The sequence below is a fragment of the Onychomys torridus genome, chromosome 4 (genome assembly GCF_903995425.1).
Source record: "Onychomys torridus chromosome 4, mOncTor1.1, whole genome shotgun sequence".
Lineage (NCBI taxonomy): Eukaryota > Metazoa > Chordata > Mammalia > Rodentia > Cricetidae > Onychomys > Onychomys torridus.
Window position 1 is genome coordinate 116,039,120 of NC_050446.1, and position 20,903 is coordinate 116,060,022.

At 52.0% G+C, this 20,903-nt stretch overlaps 1 protein-coding gene across 1 annotated transcript in view; it reads left to right on the top strand.

Moving 5' to 3' along the window:
- Window positions 1-241: 241 nt before the first annotated feature.
- Window positions 242-20,903, top strand: part of Slc13a3 (solute carrier family 13 member 3) — a 64,534-nt gene continuing 43,872 nt past the window's right edge. Inside the window, exon 1 of the mRNA XM_036184309.1 lies at window positions 242-394. Within this exon, the coding sequence (XP_036040202.1) occupies window positions 284-394 (111 nt within the window). The 5' untranslated portion in view covers window positions 242-283. The remainder of the gene's footprint in view (window positions 395-20,903) is intronic.

Here is a 20,903-nt window from a genome sequence, read left to right on the forward strand (position 1 = left end):
AGCGTCTGAACTGGGGTGACAGTGCTGAGGCCTTCAGCCCCACCCGGCCTTTGCCCCGTTTCCCACGTTGAGTCCAGAGTGCCTAGCATGGTGCAGGTCTGCGGGGGTGGGGGTGAGGGGACAGGCTCTGGGGCCCCTTCCCTGCTCCTTGTCCCGGACTCTGCGGCCCAGGAGGCGCGGCCGGGGCGGTTCCGCGTGGCTCCTCCCAGCCCCTCGGGGCTTTAGGTCCCTTGCCCGCCGCTGAGGGGCAGTCGGGCCGCCCGGTCTCCCGGCGATCGCGCGGATGGCGGCGCTGGCGGCGCTGGCCAAGAAGGTGTGGAGCGCGCGGCGCCTGCTGGTGCTGCTGCTGGTGCCGCTGGCTCTGCTGCCCCTGCTCTTCGCCCTGCCGCCCAAGGTACGGTGGCCCCGGGCCGAGACCCTCCCCGCTTGAGCCTGCCTCCCACTAGGAGCTCCTCTTCTCCCTTCCTTGCCTCTCCAACTCTTCCCACTTCTAAAGGAATTCTAGATTTTGAGCTCTCACCGCTTGCTTGGTGCTACTGGGGCATCTCCCTCCACAGTCTTTCTGAAGGACAACTGTGCGACCTGCCGCCAGTCACTTAACCTCTCTGAACTTTGGCTTGCTTACACCTGCCTAAAAAGTGGGGATGTGATAACGCAACACCGGCTCACGGTGAATATGAAGGAGTCAGTGTATGTCGGTGTCTTAGAACTAGTCTGGTATGTAGTAAGCACCTAATGCGTGCCAGCTGCTTTTGCTCTGTCCCAAGTTACTCAATGATTGGAGACTGACACCTTCCTGAGCTCTTCCTAGAGGAGGCGCCACCCGACCTGCGACCTGCGACCTGCAGACCTGGGTCACCTCTGAAAAATCCCTTTAGAAGTCCGGCTCAAGCTGGAACAACTAAGGCTTGGAGACAGCAAGGGGCACTCTTAGGGTGACTCCAAGTGAGCACCCGAATGCTGAGCACCCAGGGCCTTTGCTGTTTCCAGAGTTCAGTGTGATCTCAGAGGGAAGACTGGGGTGAGCTCAGGGCTCACAGCAGTTCCTAGGGGTTCAGGCACCGATACCCAGAGGGTACTAGGCGGTCATACTAAGTCACCTGTTCCAGAAGGTACTTGGCTACCTAAGTAGCAAATGAACTAGTCAATGTTCATAAAATAAAGGAAAGCTGAAGGTGTCATTTAATATGTGACACCCAAGAGCAAGCAGCTGAGCCCCAGGAGCTGCCTGAAGAAGGCCTCCTGCATGCCCGACAAGGAACCGTGACCCCAGGCTGGCTGTGTACAGGGAGTTCTTTAGTGCTCGCTTCTTCAGCCCATCAGACCCTGTTGACATTGAAGAGAGTAAATAAATGACCTCAGAAGGAGTGGGTCACCGTACATCCTACGGGGCCCTGGGTTAACCGCTGGCCTGTGGGTTCCCGAGCCTCCTTCTTTCTCTGGCTCTCATTTTCTTTGGCTTTAAAATGGGGTGATCTTCTCTTTGCCTTTGGGGACCAATGTGAGGCTGGTTAAAGCTGGCACAACTGGTGTGGGAAAGGTGGAAGGTCAAGCCGGGATGCTGGTCTCAGCGCCAGCAGAGGTCTGGACAGAGGCGGCGGACATATAGGGGCTGTATCCCTGAAGGGTTCCAGGGTTGCTGTCCGCTCTGCTCCAGAAGCGAAACTGTAAACGCAGGGGCAGATCCACCAGCATGAGTCTTGGAGGAGGTCTCACCAAGAGAAAGGACATTCCCTCCCTGGCTGTAATTGAGTGCATCAGCCACAGCCGCCTGAGCTTGTGTTGGATGAGTGGACAGCAGAGAGTATGGCGGCGGACCGGCCAGCTTGATGAGGAAGTGTCTCAGGCCAGGCTCCGCATCAGTCTCCTATATTGTCCACTCATCCAGGGAGGTGCCTGGGATTGCCTTCACACTGGACCAGTGAGGAAGTAAAGGCTCACCAAGGCTGGGTAACCTGCCCAATGTGGCCCAACACAAATTTCAAACTTACTTGAAGCGTCATGAGATTTATTTTATTTTATTTTTTGGATAACTCAATGGTGGGTTCTCAAGTGTTTGTAGATGACATCGTGTGGCAGTTTCAGAAGGTCACACATACCTAGTGGGACTATGCACATTGGATCGGTGCCTTAGTTATCCAGGAAGGACCTTGGTGGTGGTGGCTCCCTGGTGAGAACTCTTTATGTGGCCCTACCTAGATGCCACTGCCTCTAAGTGACTGACAGGCCAGGGCCTCCTCTTGGGAGGCAGATGGGTCAGCTTGGGCGAGGAGGGTTGGCTCCTGTGCATTCAGGGTGATTTACATAGTTCTCCTCAAGCCCCTGGCTGGTAAGAGCTGGCCTGTTCTCCTCTTCATTGGAGGTGAACCGTAATTCCACAGAGGCCCTCTCTTTTTATTGTTAATGCTGGGTTTGTTGCTTGCAGGCAGTGTAGACCCGGCCTCGCCAAGGCTGGTGGGCCAATCTGAAAATGCTAACTGCAGCTCAGAGCATCTGTAGTGTCTGCCCCCTTTCCCTTGTCACATGCAGGTGGCATTGGACAAACATGGCCTGGAGTGCTTGAGAGTGACAGGTATTAGACAAGGGAGGAAAGTCAGGGGCCCGGGCCTCTGCCATTTGATGTGTTGTGGAATAATGGAGGCTGCCTCAGCTCAGCCCTGCGATTCAACCTCTATGATTCCTCTGGGTCACATGTCTCTGATGTGCTAGGAGTCACTGGTCCAGATGGAGCTGGTCCACTGTGGGAAGCTGGGGTCGGGAACGGAGAGCCTCCTGGCATTATGTCTTATACTGGGGTGTGAGGTCTGAGCCAAGGGGAATGGAGCAAGCCTAGAATCCCCAGTACCTGGGGCAGGGTGGGGTGGGGTGGCTATCAACTCTGGAAGTCGAGAGCCTGCCATGTTTTCCACTGATCGCCATCTCAGAAGAGGGAAGTGTCCAGGTAGCCCTGGATAACTAGCGAGTGTGGCTGGGATGCTTTCGGATCAAGGTCAGCCTGTCGGCTAGCAGGGTAGCTTCCTTCCCTCTGGTCCTCACAAGGAACAAGCAGCTGCTCTGGCCCTCTGGCCACTGTGAGCTCTGCACCAGTGGATGACCTGAGGATCGTCAGAATACTCAGGAAGGATGGCTGGGGACTTTCCAGGCAAGGCAGCTACAGAACGCTGCATATCGGGTGCACTGAGCAAGCTGCAATCCAGGCTAAACTGAGCCTTGAGGCACAGCTGGATGCCCCTGGGACCCCACCCTTTAGCCCCTTTCCCCCCAACCCACTGCACCACTACAGTTTTTAATTTGCCCATAGGTATGTCTCTGGAGAGGCTTGACCTGGGGTGGTGGCCTTCTTAGGGGGTGGTAGTTCATCTACCAGTTCAGAAGTATTTCTTTCCTTTGGCTCCTTCTTAATACCAGCGGGTGGCCACAGAAGGCTTTTCCTTCCCTGTTTGTGGGATTTAAAATCAGGCCTGGATTCTCATGCCACAGGCCCTCTCAGGTCACTGGCTCCTCTGCACCTCCCTTTCAACATGGTTGCTTATCCTTCGGGCCCCATGACATAACAACTGTGGAAGCATGGGACTTCGTGACTTTTCAATTCAAGAATGTTAGCACTCCCATTTTCAGATAAGGAAAACTGAGGCTCTGAGAAGATCAAGGGATAAAAGAATAGAGACTCTGGGGGTTGGGGCTTTAGCTTAGTGGTAGAGTGCTTGCCTAGCAAGCACAAGGCCCTGAGTTCGGTCCTCAACTTTGGCAAAAAAAAAAAAAAAAAAAAAAAAAAAAAAGGAATAAAAAAAAAATAGAGACTCTGAAATGAAGGCATAGAGGGAGATGCCTCCTGGCTCCAAGCCTGAGTTCCTGAGCCCTGGTTTCCTCCTTGATGGTCAAAGGGCTCCCCATCTCAATGGGCTGTGAGCAGAATTCAGGCAAGGCACAGAGGCAATACAGGCTACGCACAAATGTGGCGTCCATTGTCATAACCATGCCAGCACATTGCCCCTTCCCACCTGAGCTTTATTAGCACAGTGCAGTTCATTCCCTCCCACGGGGGTCTTAAGAAGGGAGTATGATGATCATCGTCATCTTCACAGACAAGGAGATGACAGGGAAGTTGAGTCACATTCCTGACTTTACACAGCGACTGAGCACCATCCCAGTGCCTGTCCCTTGTCTCTAGGCCCTGGGCATTTGAAGACAAGGTGACCAGACTGTGCAAGGCCCTGGTGGGGATTCCTGGGACAACCATAGGAGTCCAGTCCTGCAGGTCAACACCTTCTTTGTCCGGCCCCTGCTACACTTAGAGCATTTCACTGAAGCCCAGAGAGGGCTGGGCGTAGCGGGTGGGCCAGACAGCTCAGATTGTAAAGCTTTCACCTTGGAATCATGGGGACCTAAGTTCAATCCCTAGAACGCATGAGAAAATGTGGACATGACTGTGTGCACTTGTGGTCCCTCACTGTGGGAGGCAGAGATGGGTGATTCCCTGGGACTCACTGGCCAGCCCGGCAAGCCTAATTGGTGAGCTCCAGGCCACTGAGAGATTATCTCAAGGAGGTGGCCAGCCTTCCTAAGGATAACACCTAAGGTTGTCCTCTAGCCTCCAGATGAGCAGACATAGACACGTGTGCACCTGCTTATACATGAACACACACACACACAGAAAGCTAGGAACAGGGTTTGACTTTACCTCCTGCTGTAAATAACACCACAGTGGTCAGTGGTCCCTCATGACTCTGATATTTATTCGATCACATTCCTCCTGTTTATTTTTTAGAACACAGTCCCAGACTGCCCCTCGACCCTGTCACTCCTTTCTAGAAGACTTAACACCCCTACTTACAGGGGAGCCTTTATGAGGGTCCGTGTATGAAAGCCCAGGATCTCGATGACTGTACAAACAGAGATAATGCACACGCAGACTCCGGGGCCTGGAGATCTAGGCCATGTGGTGCCTCCCTGAAACCCAGGGCCTGAGAGGGGTCTCTCCAGCTGCCAAGTCATTAGGAGAGGTGGCAGCGTGCACCAGCACTAGGCCCAGGCTTGGTTTCAGAAGACAGGAGGGAAGAAAGGGGTGGTGTGGGGATAGCCTGTCAGCCTTCAAGCCTCTGTGTCCCATCCAGTCTCTGTGCTGACCTTTTGTACCTCATCTTCCCTGCTGGGTGGCTTGTGAGAGTGCTGGGGGCCCCAGCTGCTCCCTGCCCTCCCATGAGAATGCAGGGACCACTCACGTGATGGTTGGTGGCTCTAAAGTTCAGGAAGTCTCTGAATAGTGGTCACCAAAGATGGTGGGGCCCAAAGTCCTTGTGTGTCATGTGGGAAAGGGACTTCATGGAGATGATCCGCTGAAGGGAAGACCCTTGCCCATTATCTAGGTGAGTCATCTATATGTGAGTCGGATAGGATGGACCAGGTGGGATTGGAGCTGGAAGGTGGCATGATGGCAGACACTAAGGAGAAGAAGGAGACCTCAGAACTGGCTCTCATCCCCAGGGACTTTGCAGCGTGTTTCCCTCTGTCTGAACCACTGCTTCCTGAGGAGTCTTCGAGGTTGACTTCCTCAGTTCACCCATGTGCCTTCATCCAAGGCCTTCATCGCCCCTGCCTTCAGGTCCTGTCTGAAAGAGAAAATGGAAGATCTGAGCACCTTGCTCTGTTCTCTGCCCCCTCCCCTCGCAACGTTTATCATCAGATGTATCTGCCGGCATGCCATCTACAATCCCCCGAGGGAGGCCAACCCCACGAGGGCAGGGTTCCCTGTCCCTGTCCACGGTGTCTTCAGCCCAGCATAGGGCCCGGCATGTAGTAGACACTCAGCAAACACAAGTTGCATAAGAGAACAAAGGAATGCTGGTCACCAGCCAAGCGCACTTCTCACAAATCCTCCGGTGACCCTAGAGAGGAGCTCCTGAGCTCCCGTGGTCCTCTCTGCTCCCCCCCCCCCCCCGCCCCGTGCAGATCCTGGGGCCTGGCTCTGTGAGTGCCCGCTGGCTGGTGACTGCTGTAGGGTGCCTCCCAGGCTGAGCCAAAGTCTTGTTTGTCCCCCAGGCCTTTTGCCTTATGTACCAAGGTGCTGGGGTGACAGGGACAAACTGGGAAGCTTTTACCTTGGGTCAGGCTGGCAAGCTGGAAAACGTCTGTCCTGTTGATTGTTCCTGGCCTGGATGGAGTAGGGGCAGGGAGGAGGAGGAGGGCAGGACAATGATGGGAAAGGCAGGGAAGAGGGCCTCTGTCTGTCCCACACTAGGCTTCAGGGTACCTTGACCCCAGAGAGTAGGAACTGGCAGAAGCCACACTGGCCGATCACCTACTCTGAGTCTGGCTGAGAGCCCACTATGTGCGTGGCACATTGTATTCCACGGAACCAATCCTATGACATCAGAAAAGGCGGCCCCCAGGGCTCAAGGCAGTAGAGCAACATGAACATTAGCAGAAGTCTTGAGTCACTTTCCGGTCCTGCCCTGCACCAGGCTGTCGCCTACCTGTCACCTCTCCCCATGGTGTCAGGATTTATCAGGGAGCTCCCAGACACAGGGTGACTGTCATGGGAGAAGAAGTTTGTCACACTCATGGGTGCCTAGAAACAGGAGCAGGTCACCATGCTGCCAAGGGTATCCAGGAAGCCCAGGGCCTGCAGAAGGCAGAGGGGGCAGGGAGGAAGGGCGTGGGGAGACTCTTTCATGGGAATAAAAGCCGAGGCAGGGCTGCAGGTCTAGCTTGGCCGCTGTGAGGACCTCACTGGGCTCTGGGACACAGGGCTGTCCCCAGGTGGTGTTTGGCCCTGGAGAGATTTGTGGGGGTGAACAGCAGCCTGGTGTGTGAGTCCCTTTGAGCAGGCGAGTGGATTGTGGGCTCTGCAGGGGTTACTTTGTAGTGTGAGCAATGCTGTGTGCTTCTTTTCTCTGGGAACCCATGCATCTTGGGTGGTACAGTCCCTCCAGGTGTCAGACCACCAGGGGCAGAAACTAGAAAACATGATCAGAACTCTCTCCTGCCCTTGCTGCTTTTCTTACTATCTGCTGGCCACTTATAAGCCTGCCCAGCTGTGCCACACACCTGCCCAGCTGTGTCTGCCTCAGGACTTTGGTACTCACTCTGCCCTGGAACTCTCTTGCCCCAATCTGCTGCAGCTGGATGCCTGTGGTTATAAGGTCTTAGGCACAAGGGCACCACCTCCAGGGAGTCCTCCTGCATGGCCACTTTGAAAGATCTTGGCCCACTCACCCCGCAGAAGCTCTCCAGAGCTACTCCACTTCATTGTCTGCACAGAGTCCCATATGGGACTGTTGCTTTGTCCGGTGTCCTCTCACCCTGCGTTGTGGGCAGCGTCCAAGCAAAACCTCATCTGTTACAGTTCCCTCTGTGTCTCTAAGGCCTAGAACTTTACCTGACACATGGAGGACACTTGTCAACAGTAGAGTGGGCAAGCTTGGATTTAAACACATGACCTGGTTTCAGAGTGTATATGCCTCTTAAAACCCCTGCCCACATCTGGATTGTGGCACATTTGAACTGAAAACCACAGTTTTCTGCTTCTTCAGCTGGGAGACTGGGGTCAGGGGACAGAAGGAAGCATTCCTGGGCTCCCCAGTGGGGAACCCCAGAGCCTCCTAGGAGTCCTCCCAGCTAGGTGGCCAGCCCCCTCCCCTTGTGGGCACCCCTAGCTCTGGGCCTCAGCCGTAGTCCTCTGAGGCCTGGCCAGCTTTCCGCTTCTCCATACTTCTGCCAGGTGTGTAAACAGGCCTGCATGGTTCTTGATGGCACGGCAGGGGGCTAGATCAAGTGTCCTGACCCAGCCCCACAGGATGGTGCTCTCTGTACTGATGGGCCAAGAGCTCTGTTACCCCCCAGACCCTGAAGACACAGTCAGCATGCCTGTGCCATGCGGCTGCCCCCCAGTGCAGGTACACCAGGGGCTTGGAAAGAGACACACGTGGCTGTGCAGCCTCCCGATTAGATGTTTCCCTCCCCAGATCCCAGCCTCAACTTCCTCCCCTTCAGAGTGGCTCAGTGAAACCCACTTGCCAGGAAAAGGGAAATGTCTGGTGACAACAGGTGCCTAGGAAAGGCTGGCTGTCACTGCCTGCAAGACAAGGGAGCCAGCATCTGTTTGTGTCTCTGAAACCCACGCCAGGTGTGGCAGCAGCCCAAAGGATGCAGACACTGGAGAAGGCCTCCAGGCTAGCATGCCTCTGCCACCCAGCCCAGTGGGGACCCACAGTTTCCCGAGGATTCCTTAAGTTGTAGGCTGGACTGAGAGGGGACTTGGGGTTCAATGTGCCATGCTCTTCTGCAGGGAAATGCTGGAACCCAGGAGGCTGCAGGGAGGGACCTCTCCCCTTTCCCCAGAAGCCCTTTAAGAACCACAGCTCAAGATTCACATGCCAGCTCAGGGATGTTCAGCTTCACATGTGAGAGTGTGAAGCAATTGGTATAGAACAGTTCAGGCATTTCATTGAGCTGCACTGCAGTTGTTTCATAGCAAATTATAACTGCTTTGAGATGGTCCCTCACCCCAGTCACAATGATTTTCAACAAGAAATGTGACAACATGGGAGCTGAAGAGATGCCTCAATGGTTAAGAGCACTTACTACTATTACAGAAATAAATAAGTGTTACAAATAGTAAAGAAATCTGACAAAATATTGGAGAGGATAGGGAGAAAGAGGAACATTTATTTACTGCTGGTGGGTGTACAAGTTCATAGGACCATCATGGAAACATGTTTGGAGGTTCCTCAAAACACTTTAAATAGAACTAACATGAGCTAGCTAGTCTGCTCCTGGGATATACCCACAAAACCCCATGTCCTATCATTTGCTTTTGCTGATTTAGGGAGATTGAAGACTTTTAAAATTAGGGATTGGCTATTTGTGTTTCTTTCTTTTTGAAAACTGCCTATTCATTTCATTTGCCCACTTGCTGATTGGCAATTTCATTGCCTTGATAGTTAACTTCTGCAATTCTCTGTAAATTCTGCCATTAGCCCCTGTCTGAAGTGGAGCTGGTAAAGATTGCCTGCCGCCCATTCCGCGAACCTCTCATGCTGATCGTTAACTCTACCAGCTGTTCCCTTCTCCATATGCTGACTTTTTATTTCCAGAGTTCCAGCTGTTGGTACTTGGGGCTGGCTCCCAGGCTCTAGGTGCTCTGGTCAGGAAGTCCTTGCTTCCTTGAGGAGTATTCCTTTGGCTATTGTCTAGAACTCCACATCTTGAATTTTAAAAGTGAGGTCTTCAATCCATATCAAACTGATTTTTGGGCAAGGTGAAAGCTGGGAACCAGATTTCCATCTTCCGTAGGTGGACATCAAGTTTTATCAGCACTGGCCGAACAAGCTGTCCTTTCTCCAATGTGCGTTTCTGCCTCCTTTGTCGAAACCTAGGCGGCCATTGCTTTGTCAGTTTATTTCCAGGTTCCCATTCTGTTCGGGTCTCCCTGTCTGTTCTTATGCATCACCAGGCTGTCTTTGTCACTATAGCTCTGTAGTATAATTTGAGGTCAGGTGTGATGATCCGTCCAACTGTTTCTACCCCTTAGGGTTTCTTGGCTATGTGTGCCTCCATGTGAATTTTTGTGTTTTTTTTCCCCTAGATCAGTGAGGTGTGGCATCAGAATTTTGATAGGTATTGCATTAAACCCACACATTCATTAATAGCCATCTCCTCAATATTAATCCTGCCAATCCAGGAGCATGGTGGTCTTCCCATCCTTTAGTGTCATCTGTGGTTTCTTTTACTTGACGTTTCATTGTGGAGGCCTTTCTCTTCTTTGGTTTAGTGTATTCGCAGGTACTTAATTTTGGGGAATCTATTTTGAATGGGATATTTTTCCTAGTTTCTTTCTTGGAAAGCACAGAAGAAAATAAGGTACGGGGGTATGGCCCCACCGTGACTGCATGTAACACAGGCGGCACTTCTCCCTCAGCCTTGTCACCTCAGTGCCACACGACCTGTACCAGGCACTGGTCTATGGACTCCTTCATTAAAGCTCCCCCTACAGTTTCCATTCACAGAAGCTCAGCATGAATGAGTCACTGTCTCCCTGGAGAAAGGTGGATGGAACGACGAGGTCACTGTCTTTCGAGGACCACCACATGCCAGCCCCCAAGCTACACTTTAGCTGTGCATTGGCTCCCTCACTCATCACAGCAACTCTGTTTAGAAATGGGTGAACGGAGGCATGGGGCAAGTTCAGCAACTCCTCTGTCCACAGGTACAGTTAACACAAGGTAAAGCCGTGTTCCGTACCCTCGAGCCTCAAACCTCTGCAGTGGGTTCAGGTGCCCTGTGTGTAGTACCGGGTTAAGCTATTCACGGTCTTTGACTCCTCACACCAGAAGGTTCTGGCAGGAGAAATGAACAGATGACCCACAGCAGAATGGCTTCTATGCATGCTTCCACTTCCTCCCTGGGTGGTTTAGCTTGGAGGGTCAGCAGAGCTGAATGCAGGTTCCTTCTTGCTGAAAGGAGAGACTGAGGCAGAGAGGGCTAGGCTAGAAGCACACTCAGGGTTCATGGTTGAGAAGTGTGTCTGAGTCATCCTGTTATACAACAGATGGTGGGTCTCTACTATTCTCCCTGGACCCAACCACTCCGTGGTTCAAACCCCAGAAGTCATTGACAGTGGGTAGTGGCTCAGGAGCCCACCAGGCCTCTGTGTCTCTCTTGAGTGCCCTGCTCAGTGCATGAGAGATTTTCCTGGCTGATTCTGGCTCCACATGGGGCAAAAAGGCATTAAAGGGGGCAGAGAAAGATTCCCTCCCACTTCCCCTTACCCCAATTCCCCTGAACCAACAGTTTTCAGTGAAGATAGAGAGACGGAAACAGACAGAGACACAGAGACAGACAGAGACACAGAGACAGACAGAGACACAGAGACAGACACAAACACTTAGGGCACAGCTGGGTGGTGGAAGGTGGAACAAGGCTTTCTTTTGTTATCTCCTCTGCTTCAAGGAAGGCGCCATCTAGCTCCCAGGAGCCCAGAAGACAGAGGGGGCTTGAGCCTGGAGATGACCAGTGCAAGGAGAGCCAGGATGACCCCACTTCCCAGCCCTTACCTTCCTATGACCCTCTGAGACCAGGCAATACTCAAGGCTTGCTGGCCCCACTGTGGCCCAGCTTTGCTAAGGACAAAGCCAGACTTGTAGGGAGACCAAAGAACTGACATGTGTGAGACAGGACTGCTTCCCCAGGGCACCTGGCAGGCACTGGGGCCACCTTGTACTCATCAGATGATAGGACTGACTGAAGCACAGACAGGCTCAACGTTACGCAGCTGGCTGAAAAAACAGGACTTCAAGCCAACAGCCAAGCCTACACTCTCTTCCCCACCTTTGGCTCAACTGCCTATGTCCATTCCAATCTCCATAAAATCTGTCCTCTGGAGAGCCCCAGACGCTTCCAGAGTCCCAGTTTAGCATGTAATTGACCCATCCATCATCCAGCCAGGTAGCCTTCTTCAACATCCCACCCTGTCTAGCACAAATTCCCCTTTCACTGTACCTCTCAGTACAGCTGAGCAGTGGAGCAGCCATCAAGAGCTGGCCTGAAGCCACACCTCCAGGTGATAGATAAGCAACACTGATGGGTTGCTGCCTGCTCTGAGCCTCAGCTTGCCCTTCCACACAATGGGCCCATCTTTCCAGGAATCACACAGCGGAACTGAGGACAAACTCCAGAGCCACAGGCTGGGGTTGAAACCAGCTCATCTACTTGACTGAGCTGCCGAGGCTGAGACAATCACCCTGAGTGTGCTTCTGGCCTAGCTCTCCCTGCCTCAGTCTCCTCTTCCAGCAAGAGGGAACCTATAGATAGCTCTGCCCACCCTCCACGCTGAGCCGCCCAGGGAGGAAGTGAAGCGCACATAGAACCTTTCTGCTGAGGGTCTTGCATTGTGGACTGAGCAGGGGCCTGCCTCCCCCGAGCTGGTGCATCCTGCAGAATCACTTCCGGGTGGGGTTTGGACTCTAGCAGCAGGTGGGATAGTGGCTCGACCAGTCTTGTTCTTCCACTTCCTGGCTGTTTGAACTTGGGAAAGTTACTCAGCTTCTCTACACTGCAGTTTCCACCTCTATAAAAACAAGACACTGATAAGCAGTGGGCAGGGATGTGGGGGAGACTGGCTTGTGTATCTAAGAAACAGAAGGAGCGAGGCCCGTGAGAGGTGCTTGGGCAGCCCTCTGCAATATGAGGACTAGAGTGGACTTTTGCATTACAGTGAGCCTGTGGCTGGTGGCTTTGATGGGACATGGGGCTCATCCCTGCACCCTTCTGGCCTTCCCCATTCTTGGAGCCCCCCCCCTTTTCCCCCTCTAAGCTGAACAGCCTGATCTGCCCTGGTGGGTTGCTTGGAAGGTCAAAGGAGATAGTGTCCATGTGGAGAAAAGCCTCAGTGGCCACTCTCTTGTCCTTCTATCTTTGGCTCAAAGCCCAGAGCCCTGGATGGGGGGGGGGGCTGTGAGTAGTAGAGGCTTCCTGTCAAAGGGGGGTTGGAGAGTCAGTCCCAGGGCCAGGCCTGGGAGCACATGACCAGGTTCCTGGGTAGGTCACTAAGTGGGGAAAGTGGCACCATGCCAGGAAGCCATGGACACAAGACCCACAAAGCATCTGGGCTGGGCTAAGAGTGCCCCACTTGGAGCAGAAGCCAGGCACCACCCCACCAACCTCACTCTCCTCGCCACACTTGTCTTTGCACAGACACAAGGCACAATGGACCCATCCATTATGCTCAGCCGTGCACCCAGCACCAGCACACAGGTGCCTCAAATACACGTTCTGAATACAAAGTCAACATTCTTTTGTTTTGTTTTTGAAACAGGGTCTCATATAGCCCAGGATAGCCTCGAACTCTCCATGAAGCTGAGGATGACTTTGAATGTCTAGCCTCTCTGCCTCCAATTCTTTGGGATCCTGGTCACAGAATGGAACAGCCTAGATGGGCTTTGAAGTTCATCCCTCCAGGGATGGGTTCCAACCAAGCCAGAGAAGGTGGACCTCCTGACTCAACCAGGCCACTAAGGGTAGAATGAGTCTCCTGGTTGATGAGATTGTGGGACAGTTGGGGAAACGGAGGCACAGACAGGGGAGGAGCTGCTCAAGGTCATACAGTGAGTCAGCTTCTTTTCCCAGAGGGACACGGTTGAGTGTTGAGTCAGGCTGCTGAGGCTCCTGATCTGGGGCCATTCCTGACTGGTGCCGGCCTGCCTGCTGGTTTGTGAATGATTAGTGAGGCCTGGGCTGTCAGAGTGTGAGCTGCCCCCTGAGGAACACTTTTAATGAATGGCTCCAGAAGCTTGAACTTGTCAGGACATCTGCTAATGAGTCCAGGGGTCAGCACTGCGCTGGGTGGGGGCAGGGGCAGCATTCCCCTAACCCTCCAATCCCTCCTAACTCCCCTGTTGAGAGCCCAGTGGGGCTTAGCTGCTTTCTCGGGTGTTTTCTAAGACAGACAGACAGGAAACCTAAGAGGCAGACTTACAGATTCCTGGTACTCCAAGAGCAGCCTCCCATATACCTCACTTACAGGGAGGCAACACTTGTCCCAAAGCTCTTGACATCTGGAGCTGTGGCAGAGTCTGCCCTGAGGACTGAATAGACGCCTCCTGGCCTGTCTCTGGGTGTCTGAGGTCTTCACAGGTCCCTTGTTTCCTACTGGGAGCCTCTGCCTAGGATACTTCTCAGCTTTGTGGACCAGCCGTGTTTCTCTTTGGTCTTGTTTGTATTGTCAGGCCAGGGTCTGTCCCCAGACCAGTGGTCTGTGCTCCAGTCACCCTTCCCTTTAGCGTCTGTGTCTAAATGGTACCACGGCCATCACCTTCACCCTGCAGAAAAGACATCAAGTCCCCTGCAGATGTCGGAAGGAAAGTCTGAGGCCTGCCTCCTTTTGTTTGGTTTGGGTTGAGACAGGAATCTTGCTATGTAGCCTAGGCTGGCCTCAAATTTTCAATCTCCCTGCTTCAGCTTTCAGAGTGTTAGCCCACCAGGTAGGACAAACCTAAAAGGCAAGTCATGTTCACAAAGTGACAGCCGTCTGCAGGAGGTGGCCCCATATTGGTGGCTGACTCTGCGCCATGCTTGGCTGCCGGTTGTAGAGGACCCTCAGAACAGCAGTGCTAGGACATTGAAATTCTTTTGAAAAGAGTTAAGAGATAGAATCAGGATTCCAACCCAGGCACCATGGCACTGGACACCACCTCTTAAGTCACAGGTTCCTATGGGTTCAGGTTTTTACCTCCTTTTCAGTTCCCTATCTACTGCTGTCCCGTGGGTCCTAAACCTGCTTTGTTGGGGACTACATGTCTTCCAGATGCCAGACATATCTATGGTGGTAATAGGATGCCATTGTTCCCACACTATCTGAGAAGGGGGTGGCTTGATCAAGCTCACACACCACAGTCTGAACCCGTAAGCCTGATAGTTCCAGGCCTGCTTGGCCTCTTCCATGCTGGAGCCCCAGGTTCAGACCCTCACAGTAGCTGTGCATTCCTGAGGTCTTCACAAGCCTCAAGGAGGCAGCAGGTCCCAACCACTACGGGCATCTGGTCCCCTTCCTGATCCCCCAAGGGTTTCCTGGCTCTCTACCATCATCCTGGTTGCTGCCCCCACACACCCTGACAAAGGTCCCAGGAAAGCCGGTGAGAGAGAGAGAGAGATGGTAGTGTGGATTTGGTGTCTGGTGAGCCCCTGCCCTTGGCCATTTCCTTCTCTTCCCCTCATGGGCAAAGGGGCCAGCCTGGAGCAAGGGGGAAAAGTCACCTGGGCTGCCTGGAAATCATTTCTCAGCTCAAAAATTAACTTTCTGACAGGGCATTTTCTCTCCCTCCCCCTGCATGCTCTGTGTAAAGACTTTAATCCCTGTGGCGAGGTTCGCCCTAAGCACCGCATCTGGGTCTTCTTTGGTGGAGGGATTACAATGCTTCCTGTGAGAAGGCCAGGCTCTAGCCAGTGTGTCGGGGTAGCCTTGGCATGACTTTGGCTGAATCCAGGATGGTAACCAGCTGCCAACTCTGCCCTTGCTCCTAACCAGGTTAGGACAAGAGCGAGGCCAGGGCACCCCACAGAACAGGTCGGAAAAGGGGCTCCTTGTCAGGGGAAGGTACAAATTCTGTGCTCTAGGACACAGTGGTGCATGCCTAGAATCCCAGCACCCAGGAAGTAGAAGAAGGGGGATTCAAGGCCAACAATGGCTACATAGTAAATTTGGGGCCAGCTGGGCTACCTAAGACCCTTGACTAAAAATCTCAACTGATCTACCAACAGAACCAGAGCAAAGGTCTGTCCCAGGGCTTAGGTCAGGAAGAGAGTGGAGGCTGACTGAGAAGGGGCAGCTCTGACAGGCCTGCTCCGTCCTGAGTGAGCCCCTCCTCGGGTCCTCGTCACTCAGTCTCACTTCACAGTCCTCTCTCTAGAGAGATTACCTTCACTCATGTATTGTGGGCTCTTGGTGGGATTCTCTCAGGCTAGGCCTCTTCTCACTAGCTGGAGTTGACTGCTGGTCTATGGTCCATAATCTCTCCTCCCTCTTGCCCCAGGCTCCATGCAGACAGGGCTTTGCTCATCCCCATGCTCAGATCACTGGATACCAGCTACAGAGAGGAAGAAATGGTACAAACCAGGCCATGTGGGCTTGAAGGCAGGGCACAGCAGAGTAAGCAGGGGGAAAAGGCACAGCCCTTGCATGGATCAGACATGCTTTTCTGACAGTATTGTAGGTGAAGAAAGAAAGTTCTTTACAGGGGGCAATGGCCCACCAGAGGGTAACTTAGAACCAGGGCTGGACTTCAGTGTCTCAAGGGCCACAGGGAGGGGTGGGGTGGTAAAGTGGGGTGCAGGCTCCTAGGTCAGAGAGTACTGCTCTCAGCTCTGTGCTGTTCAGTGTGGATGTGTGCTCCACTGTGCCCAAGTGCACCTGAATTCCCGAGAGATGCTTCAAACTGCTTTTTGGTGGAATTTCATAGTATTAAAAAAATCTGCTCATCAAAAAGACCCTGTGGACCAGAAAACAAACAAGAGAGAACCTGCCTCTTCCAGATTTTTTGTTTGTTTGTTTGCTTGCTTGTTTGAGACAGTGTCTCATTATGTATCTCAGGCTGGTCCTCTGTCTTCCTGCTTCAGCCATCCTGAGTACTGGGATAACAGACATGTATCACTATGCCCAGTCTGAAATGGTTTAAATTGGTGGTCAGAGATACCTCTGGTAATGATTGGACATGCTGAGGGAGTGCTCACACCTTCAGTACTGAAGGTAATATCAATATACAGATGGACTGTAAGGGATCCCAGGACCCTGTGCTAAAAAGGCCTGCTCTGTCTTAAAATCCCCAACTTACAGATGTAAAAGCTGAGGCCCAAAAAGGCTGGGGGGGGGGGATTTCAGGACCATGGAGAGCACCCACAACCATCCTGGCCACCAAAGGAATAGTGGGCAGAGATAGAGTCACATGGGGTCACAATTTCACTGCACCTCACAGCAGATCAATTGCACTTGTCTCTGGGCCCCTTGTTTCCTGAGCCCAGGCCAACTGCATGACCACACCACCATCTGCCAGCCACATCTGTGAAGTACTGGCTTCCCTTCACCCCTCAAGGCAGGTTGTGGGAGCAGCTGTAGGTCACATGGTCCCTAGTATAGTTCCTTTGACTTTGCTCAGAGGTCATTGAGGAGGCACCTGATCTTCCTAGCTTCCTTCCTAGGTTGCTCTGGTAACTCCTTTGCCTTCTTGCACTGGTTCTGCCCAGAGATTCTGCCTCTGGAGGGGGAGTTTGCTGAAGGACCAGAGGACTCAAACAAAACAAAACAAAACACTGATGGCAGAGGACCCAGAGAATCAGGCCTGGAGAAGATGGCAGTCTGAGAGTCTAGTGCCACAGCAAGAAAGATGTCCCAGGCCAAAGCTAGGAAGAAGTTGATACAGATGAGACCCGGGAAGCAGCCAAAGTAGGAAGCGGTCTCCAGCACAGGAAGAAAAGAGGCTTCTACTGCATCCCATCCAAACACCACAGTCCCATGTCACAAGCTTAAATTAAAGAAGTGAAATTCCAGTTTCTCAGTGGCACTCGCCACACTTCAAGTGTTCACTTGGAAGACAACGAAAGTTGTAGTGAGTACAGTTACTGTCAAGGGTCTGGAGGCCTGGAATGAGGATGGGGTGCTGCAGAATCCCCTGGACAAGCCACCAAATACCCTGTGCCTCGATTTGTCCCTCTGCAAATTGAGATGTCTACTTCCCATTGGAGCCTGAGGGGATAAAAGCCTGAAAATGGGGTCTTTAGAGGTGGCTCAGAGGTTAAGATAAACTCATATAAAAAAAACTTTACTTATTCATTGCTTTATAATCTCCATAGCTAGAGTGTGTGTGTGTGTGTGTGTGTGTGTGTGTGTGTGTGTGTGTGTGTGTGTGTAGATACATGGTATATGTACTTGTTAGTGTGGAGTGTGTACACAAGCATTTATTTGAGATGGGTTCTAACTATGTGGTCCAGGCTGGACTTGAACTCACTGTGATTCTCCTGCCTCTGCCTCTCAGGTGCTCAGGTTGCAGGTGTGCACCATTCATCATGTCTGACTCTCACTTTGTGGGGTCCTCTTGCCTTTGGTATCTTTTTTTGTTTGTTTGTTTTTGTTTTTGTTTTTGTTTTTGTTTTTTGAAACAGGGTTTCTCTGTAGCTTTGGAGGCTGTCCTAGACTAGCTCTGTAGACCAGGCTGGTCTCGAACTCACAGAGATCTGCCTGCCTCTGCCTCCCGAGTGCTGGGATTACAGGTGTGCGCCACCCCCGCCCGGCTGCTTTGGTATCTTTTGACTCCTCCCCTTACTCCTTGTCTCTCACAGGCTGGCTTTATGTCGCCACTTCCTGCTGAGCCCTGGTTTTCACCACCCTCTATTGAATGTTTATTTTTAGTCCCACTTACCTCTTTATTTTCATGGTGTCTTTATTTCTTTTTGAGACAGGGTCCCACCAGGCTGTCCTGAAGCTTGTAGCATAGCCCAGACTGACTAATTCTAATCCTCCTGCCTCAGCCTGCTCAGCACTGGGATGACAAGCCTGTGGCACCCTGTCTGGGCCTCCCGTTTATTTAGAGACTGATTTTTGGGAGACCATCGCTTCTGCTTTGGCCTTTCACAGAGGAGCATTTGCTCTCAGGCACCTGCTCTGGAGCACCCTTCTTCCTGTGTTTGGATCCTTTCCCACACCGTCCTCTGTCTCCTTATTTCTCACAGCAGCCTTGTGCAGGTGCCTCACTGGCTGCTCACCACAGACTTGGGGCTATTCTTTTAGAAACAAGCCTTGGAGGAAAGTGTGGGACCAGGGGCCATCTCAGGACCCTTTCTCATCAGTACTGTCCCTGGATTCCTCTCCTCTAGGCAGGCTGGAGCCCAGTGTGAAGAATACCACATGCCTGGGTGAGGTTCTAGCTTTTTTGTCTTCTAGAATGCACACACCACCAGGCAGGGCACAATAACATACTCCTATCATCCCAATATTCAAAAGACTGAGGCAACATGGGATGCAGAGTTAAAGATCAGCCTGGGATATGTAGTGGTTGTGAGCCCTGTTTTTCACTGCAAAACCTCAAAACAAGTAAAATCAGTGACTGCCAGAACATTGAGTGTAAGAGACCATCTCTGACCTGTCGAAGGGTTCTTGGCAGGAACAATGAGGAATGAACCAGTATTAGATAGAAATATGGATGGAGATGATGAGAAAAAGACACAGAATAGCTTTGGGAGGGCCCTGGGTCAGTACCCAGCCATCTCGACTTTATTCATGATGGGCTTTTTATATATCAGCAAGGAGAAAAGCAGAATATCTCCCCCTTTGAAGATCGAGGTATAAGGTATCAACAAGTGTAGACCCTCAAATCACCTGGTAAACAGGCCCCTAGCCAAATCATCCTATTATGCAGCTCTGCTGGATAAATGAAGCTCAGACTTTCTGAACTTGAGTAAGGCCTTACTAGGGAGCCTCTGTGGGCCCCCACAATGGAGCCATCAGTCACAATGCTGATAGGACCATCACTGCCCTACACCTGCCACTCAGACAACCTGTTTCTTGTCAAGGGTTCTGGAGTCTCTACAGTCAGCTAACATGGACTCTGTACTGTCAGGATGCTCCCTCCCCAGGTGCCTGAGTGGTAAAGAAAGAGGATGTATCTGCTGATACACAGTTCCACCTGATGCTAAATTCTAATCCTACTTTGCTGCCAGCTCTTCTTCATGCCTGGGGGAGGGGGGCTTTGCTCTTTTCTTTCATCATCAAAGGTGGCATCTCATTCCACTCTTTGGGGCTGATCCCTGATTGCTCCAGCAAGGTTACCACAGTAGAAAAGGCTTTACATTGTTAGCTCGTGTTCATGTACTAATTCTGCTATCTCTAAGTGTTCAAGAGCTTTGCTCTGAGTCAGTTCTGTCTTCCAGGCCCAGCTGGGTCAGGACGAGATAAGGGACAGTGGCCCTTATCAATTCCCTGGCAAATACGAACCCATTTGCACTTAGGATACTCAGCTGTGGAAGGGAAGATAATTGGGGTCACCCATGCCGTTCCAATTGCTAACCAGAAAAATAATGAAACCTGGTCTTGTACTGCCCAAGCCCTTCTTCGTTTCGAGCTTCCTGCCAGGATCTTTGCCTGGAGAGGAGATGGAGTCTGTAGGAGAGAAGAGATGGGAAATCAAGACTCCTGGCCAGACTCAGCAGCCCAGTAAATGTGGCCTTGGCTTTCTGGGCATGACTGAAATTGGTGACTTTCTCCTCTGAAAAGAGAGGGAGGTAATAGTGGCCTCACAGAAGTTTCTGGGGCATTCTCCTGGGGCATTCATGGAGTAGCCTGGGACTTAGGAAATATTCAGGAAATGTCGCTGGTTGTCATTACTACTGTCATGACACATTGACCTCCTGACATGAATCAGGTTAGAGAAGGAAACAGGGCTCAGCCACTCAGATTGACATTTCCAGGTAGTTTTGTGCACCCTGCTCTCTACTATTCGATTCTACTTTCTTTTCTATAACGCCCTCGTCAAGGCAGCACCAGGTTATACTGAGCCCATGGACTGAAACAGGAAGTGCTCCTCTTTGGTCTCAAAGAATTGTGTGCAAGACACAAACCCTGCCAATGCCATTTCTGTTCAGCAGTCATGCCTGAAACCGGCAGGGCAGGGGGAGGGGGGAGAAGGCTAGGGGGTGGTTTTAATGTCTGATTTGGTTTCCTAAGGAGATGTTAGAGCTACATTTTTCAAGATGTTTGTTTCTCTTAAGTTGTGGGCATGATGTTGTTCAGTTTCTCTTCATTGTCCCTTTGACACTCTCGTCCTATGGCACCTCTTCTTGGTTTCTGTCTGACGAGTCTCAACCTGAATGTCAACTAGCCAGGAAGCCACATTGTTGCCTGAAAGTTTTAGGTTGGGTGTTGTATGTGAGCTCCTCCAACACTCTCCACCCCCAAACTTCTGATGCATCAGAGGCTCCTATTTGCAAGAGTCCTCTACTGCCCCACAGGTCACGTCTGGGATCTGAGGGGACAGAGAGAAACAAATATTCAAAGGCTTGAGGACAGCAGAGGGCCTGACCTTCGGACTCTGTGGAAGTGTGCATCTTCTGAAACAGAGCTGAGAGCTCCTGAAAGGTCATCCTGATTTCCCTGTTTGGCTTGGAGCTAATTATTCCTCTGCAATCTCCTACAAGACCTAGGGCTACTCTTGCCACTAAGTAAGCTGCTTTGTGCTGCAGCCAGGAGCCTGCCACCATTGACTCTGTAGCCACATGTCCCACTGCAGCTTGGAGGGCAGATGTTCACTTGCCTACCTCTGTATTCTGAAGCTCCAACTTCTAGGGCCTAGCCTAGAGTACCCACCCACACATCCATCTTCCTACCCATCCATCCACTCATCCATTCATCAATACATATATTC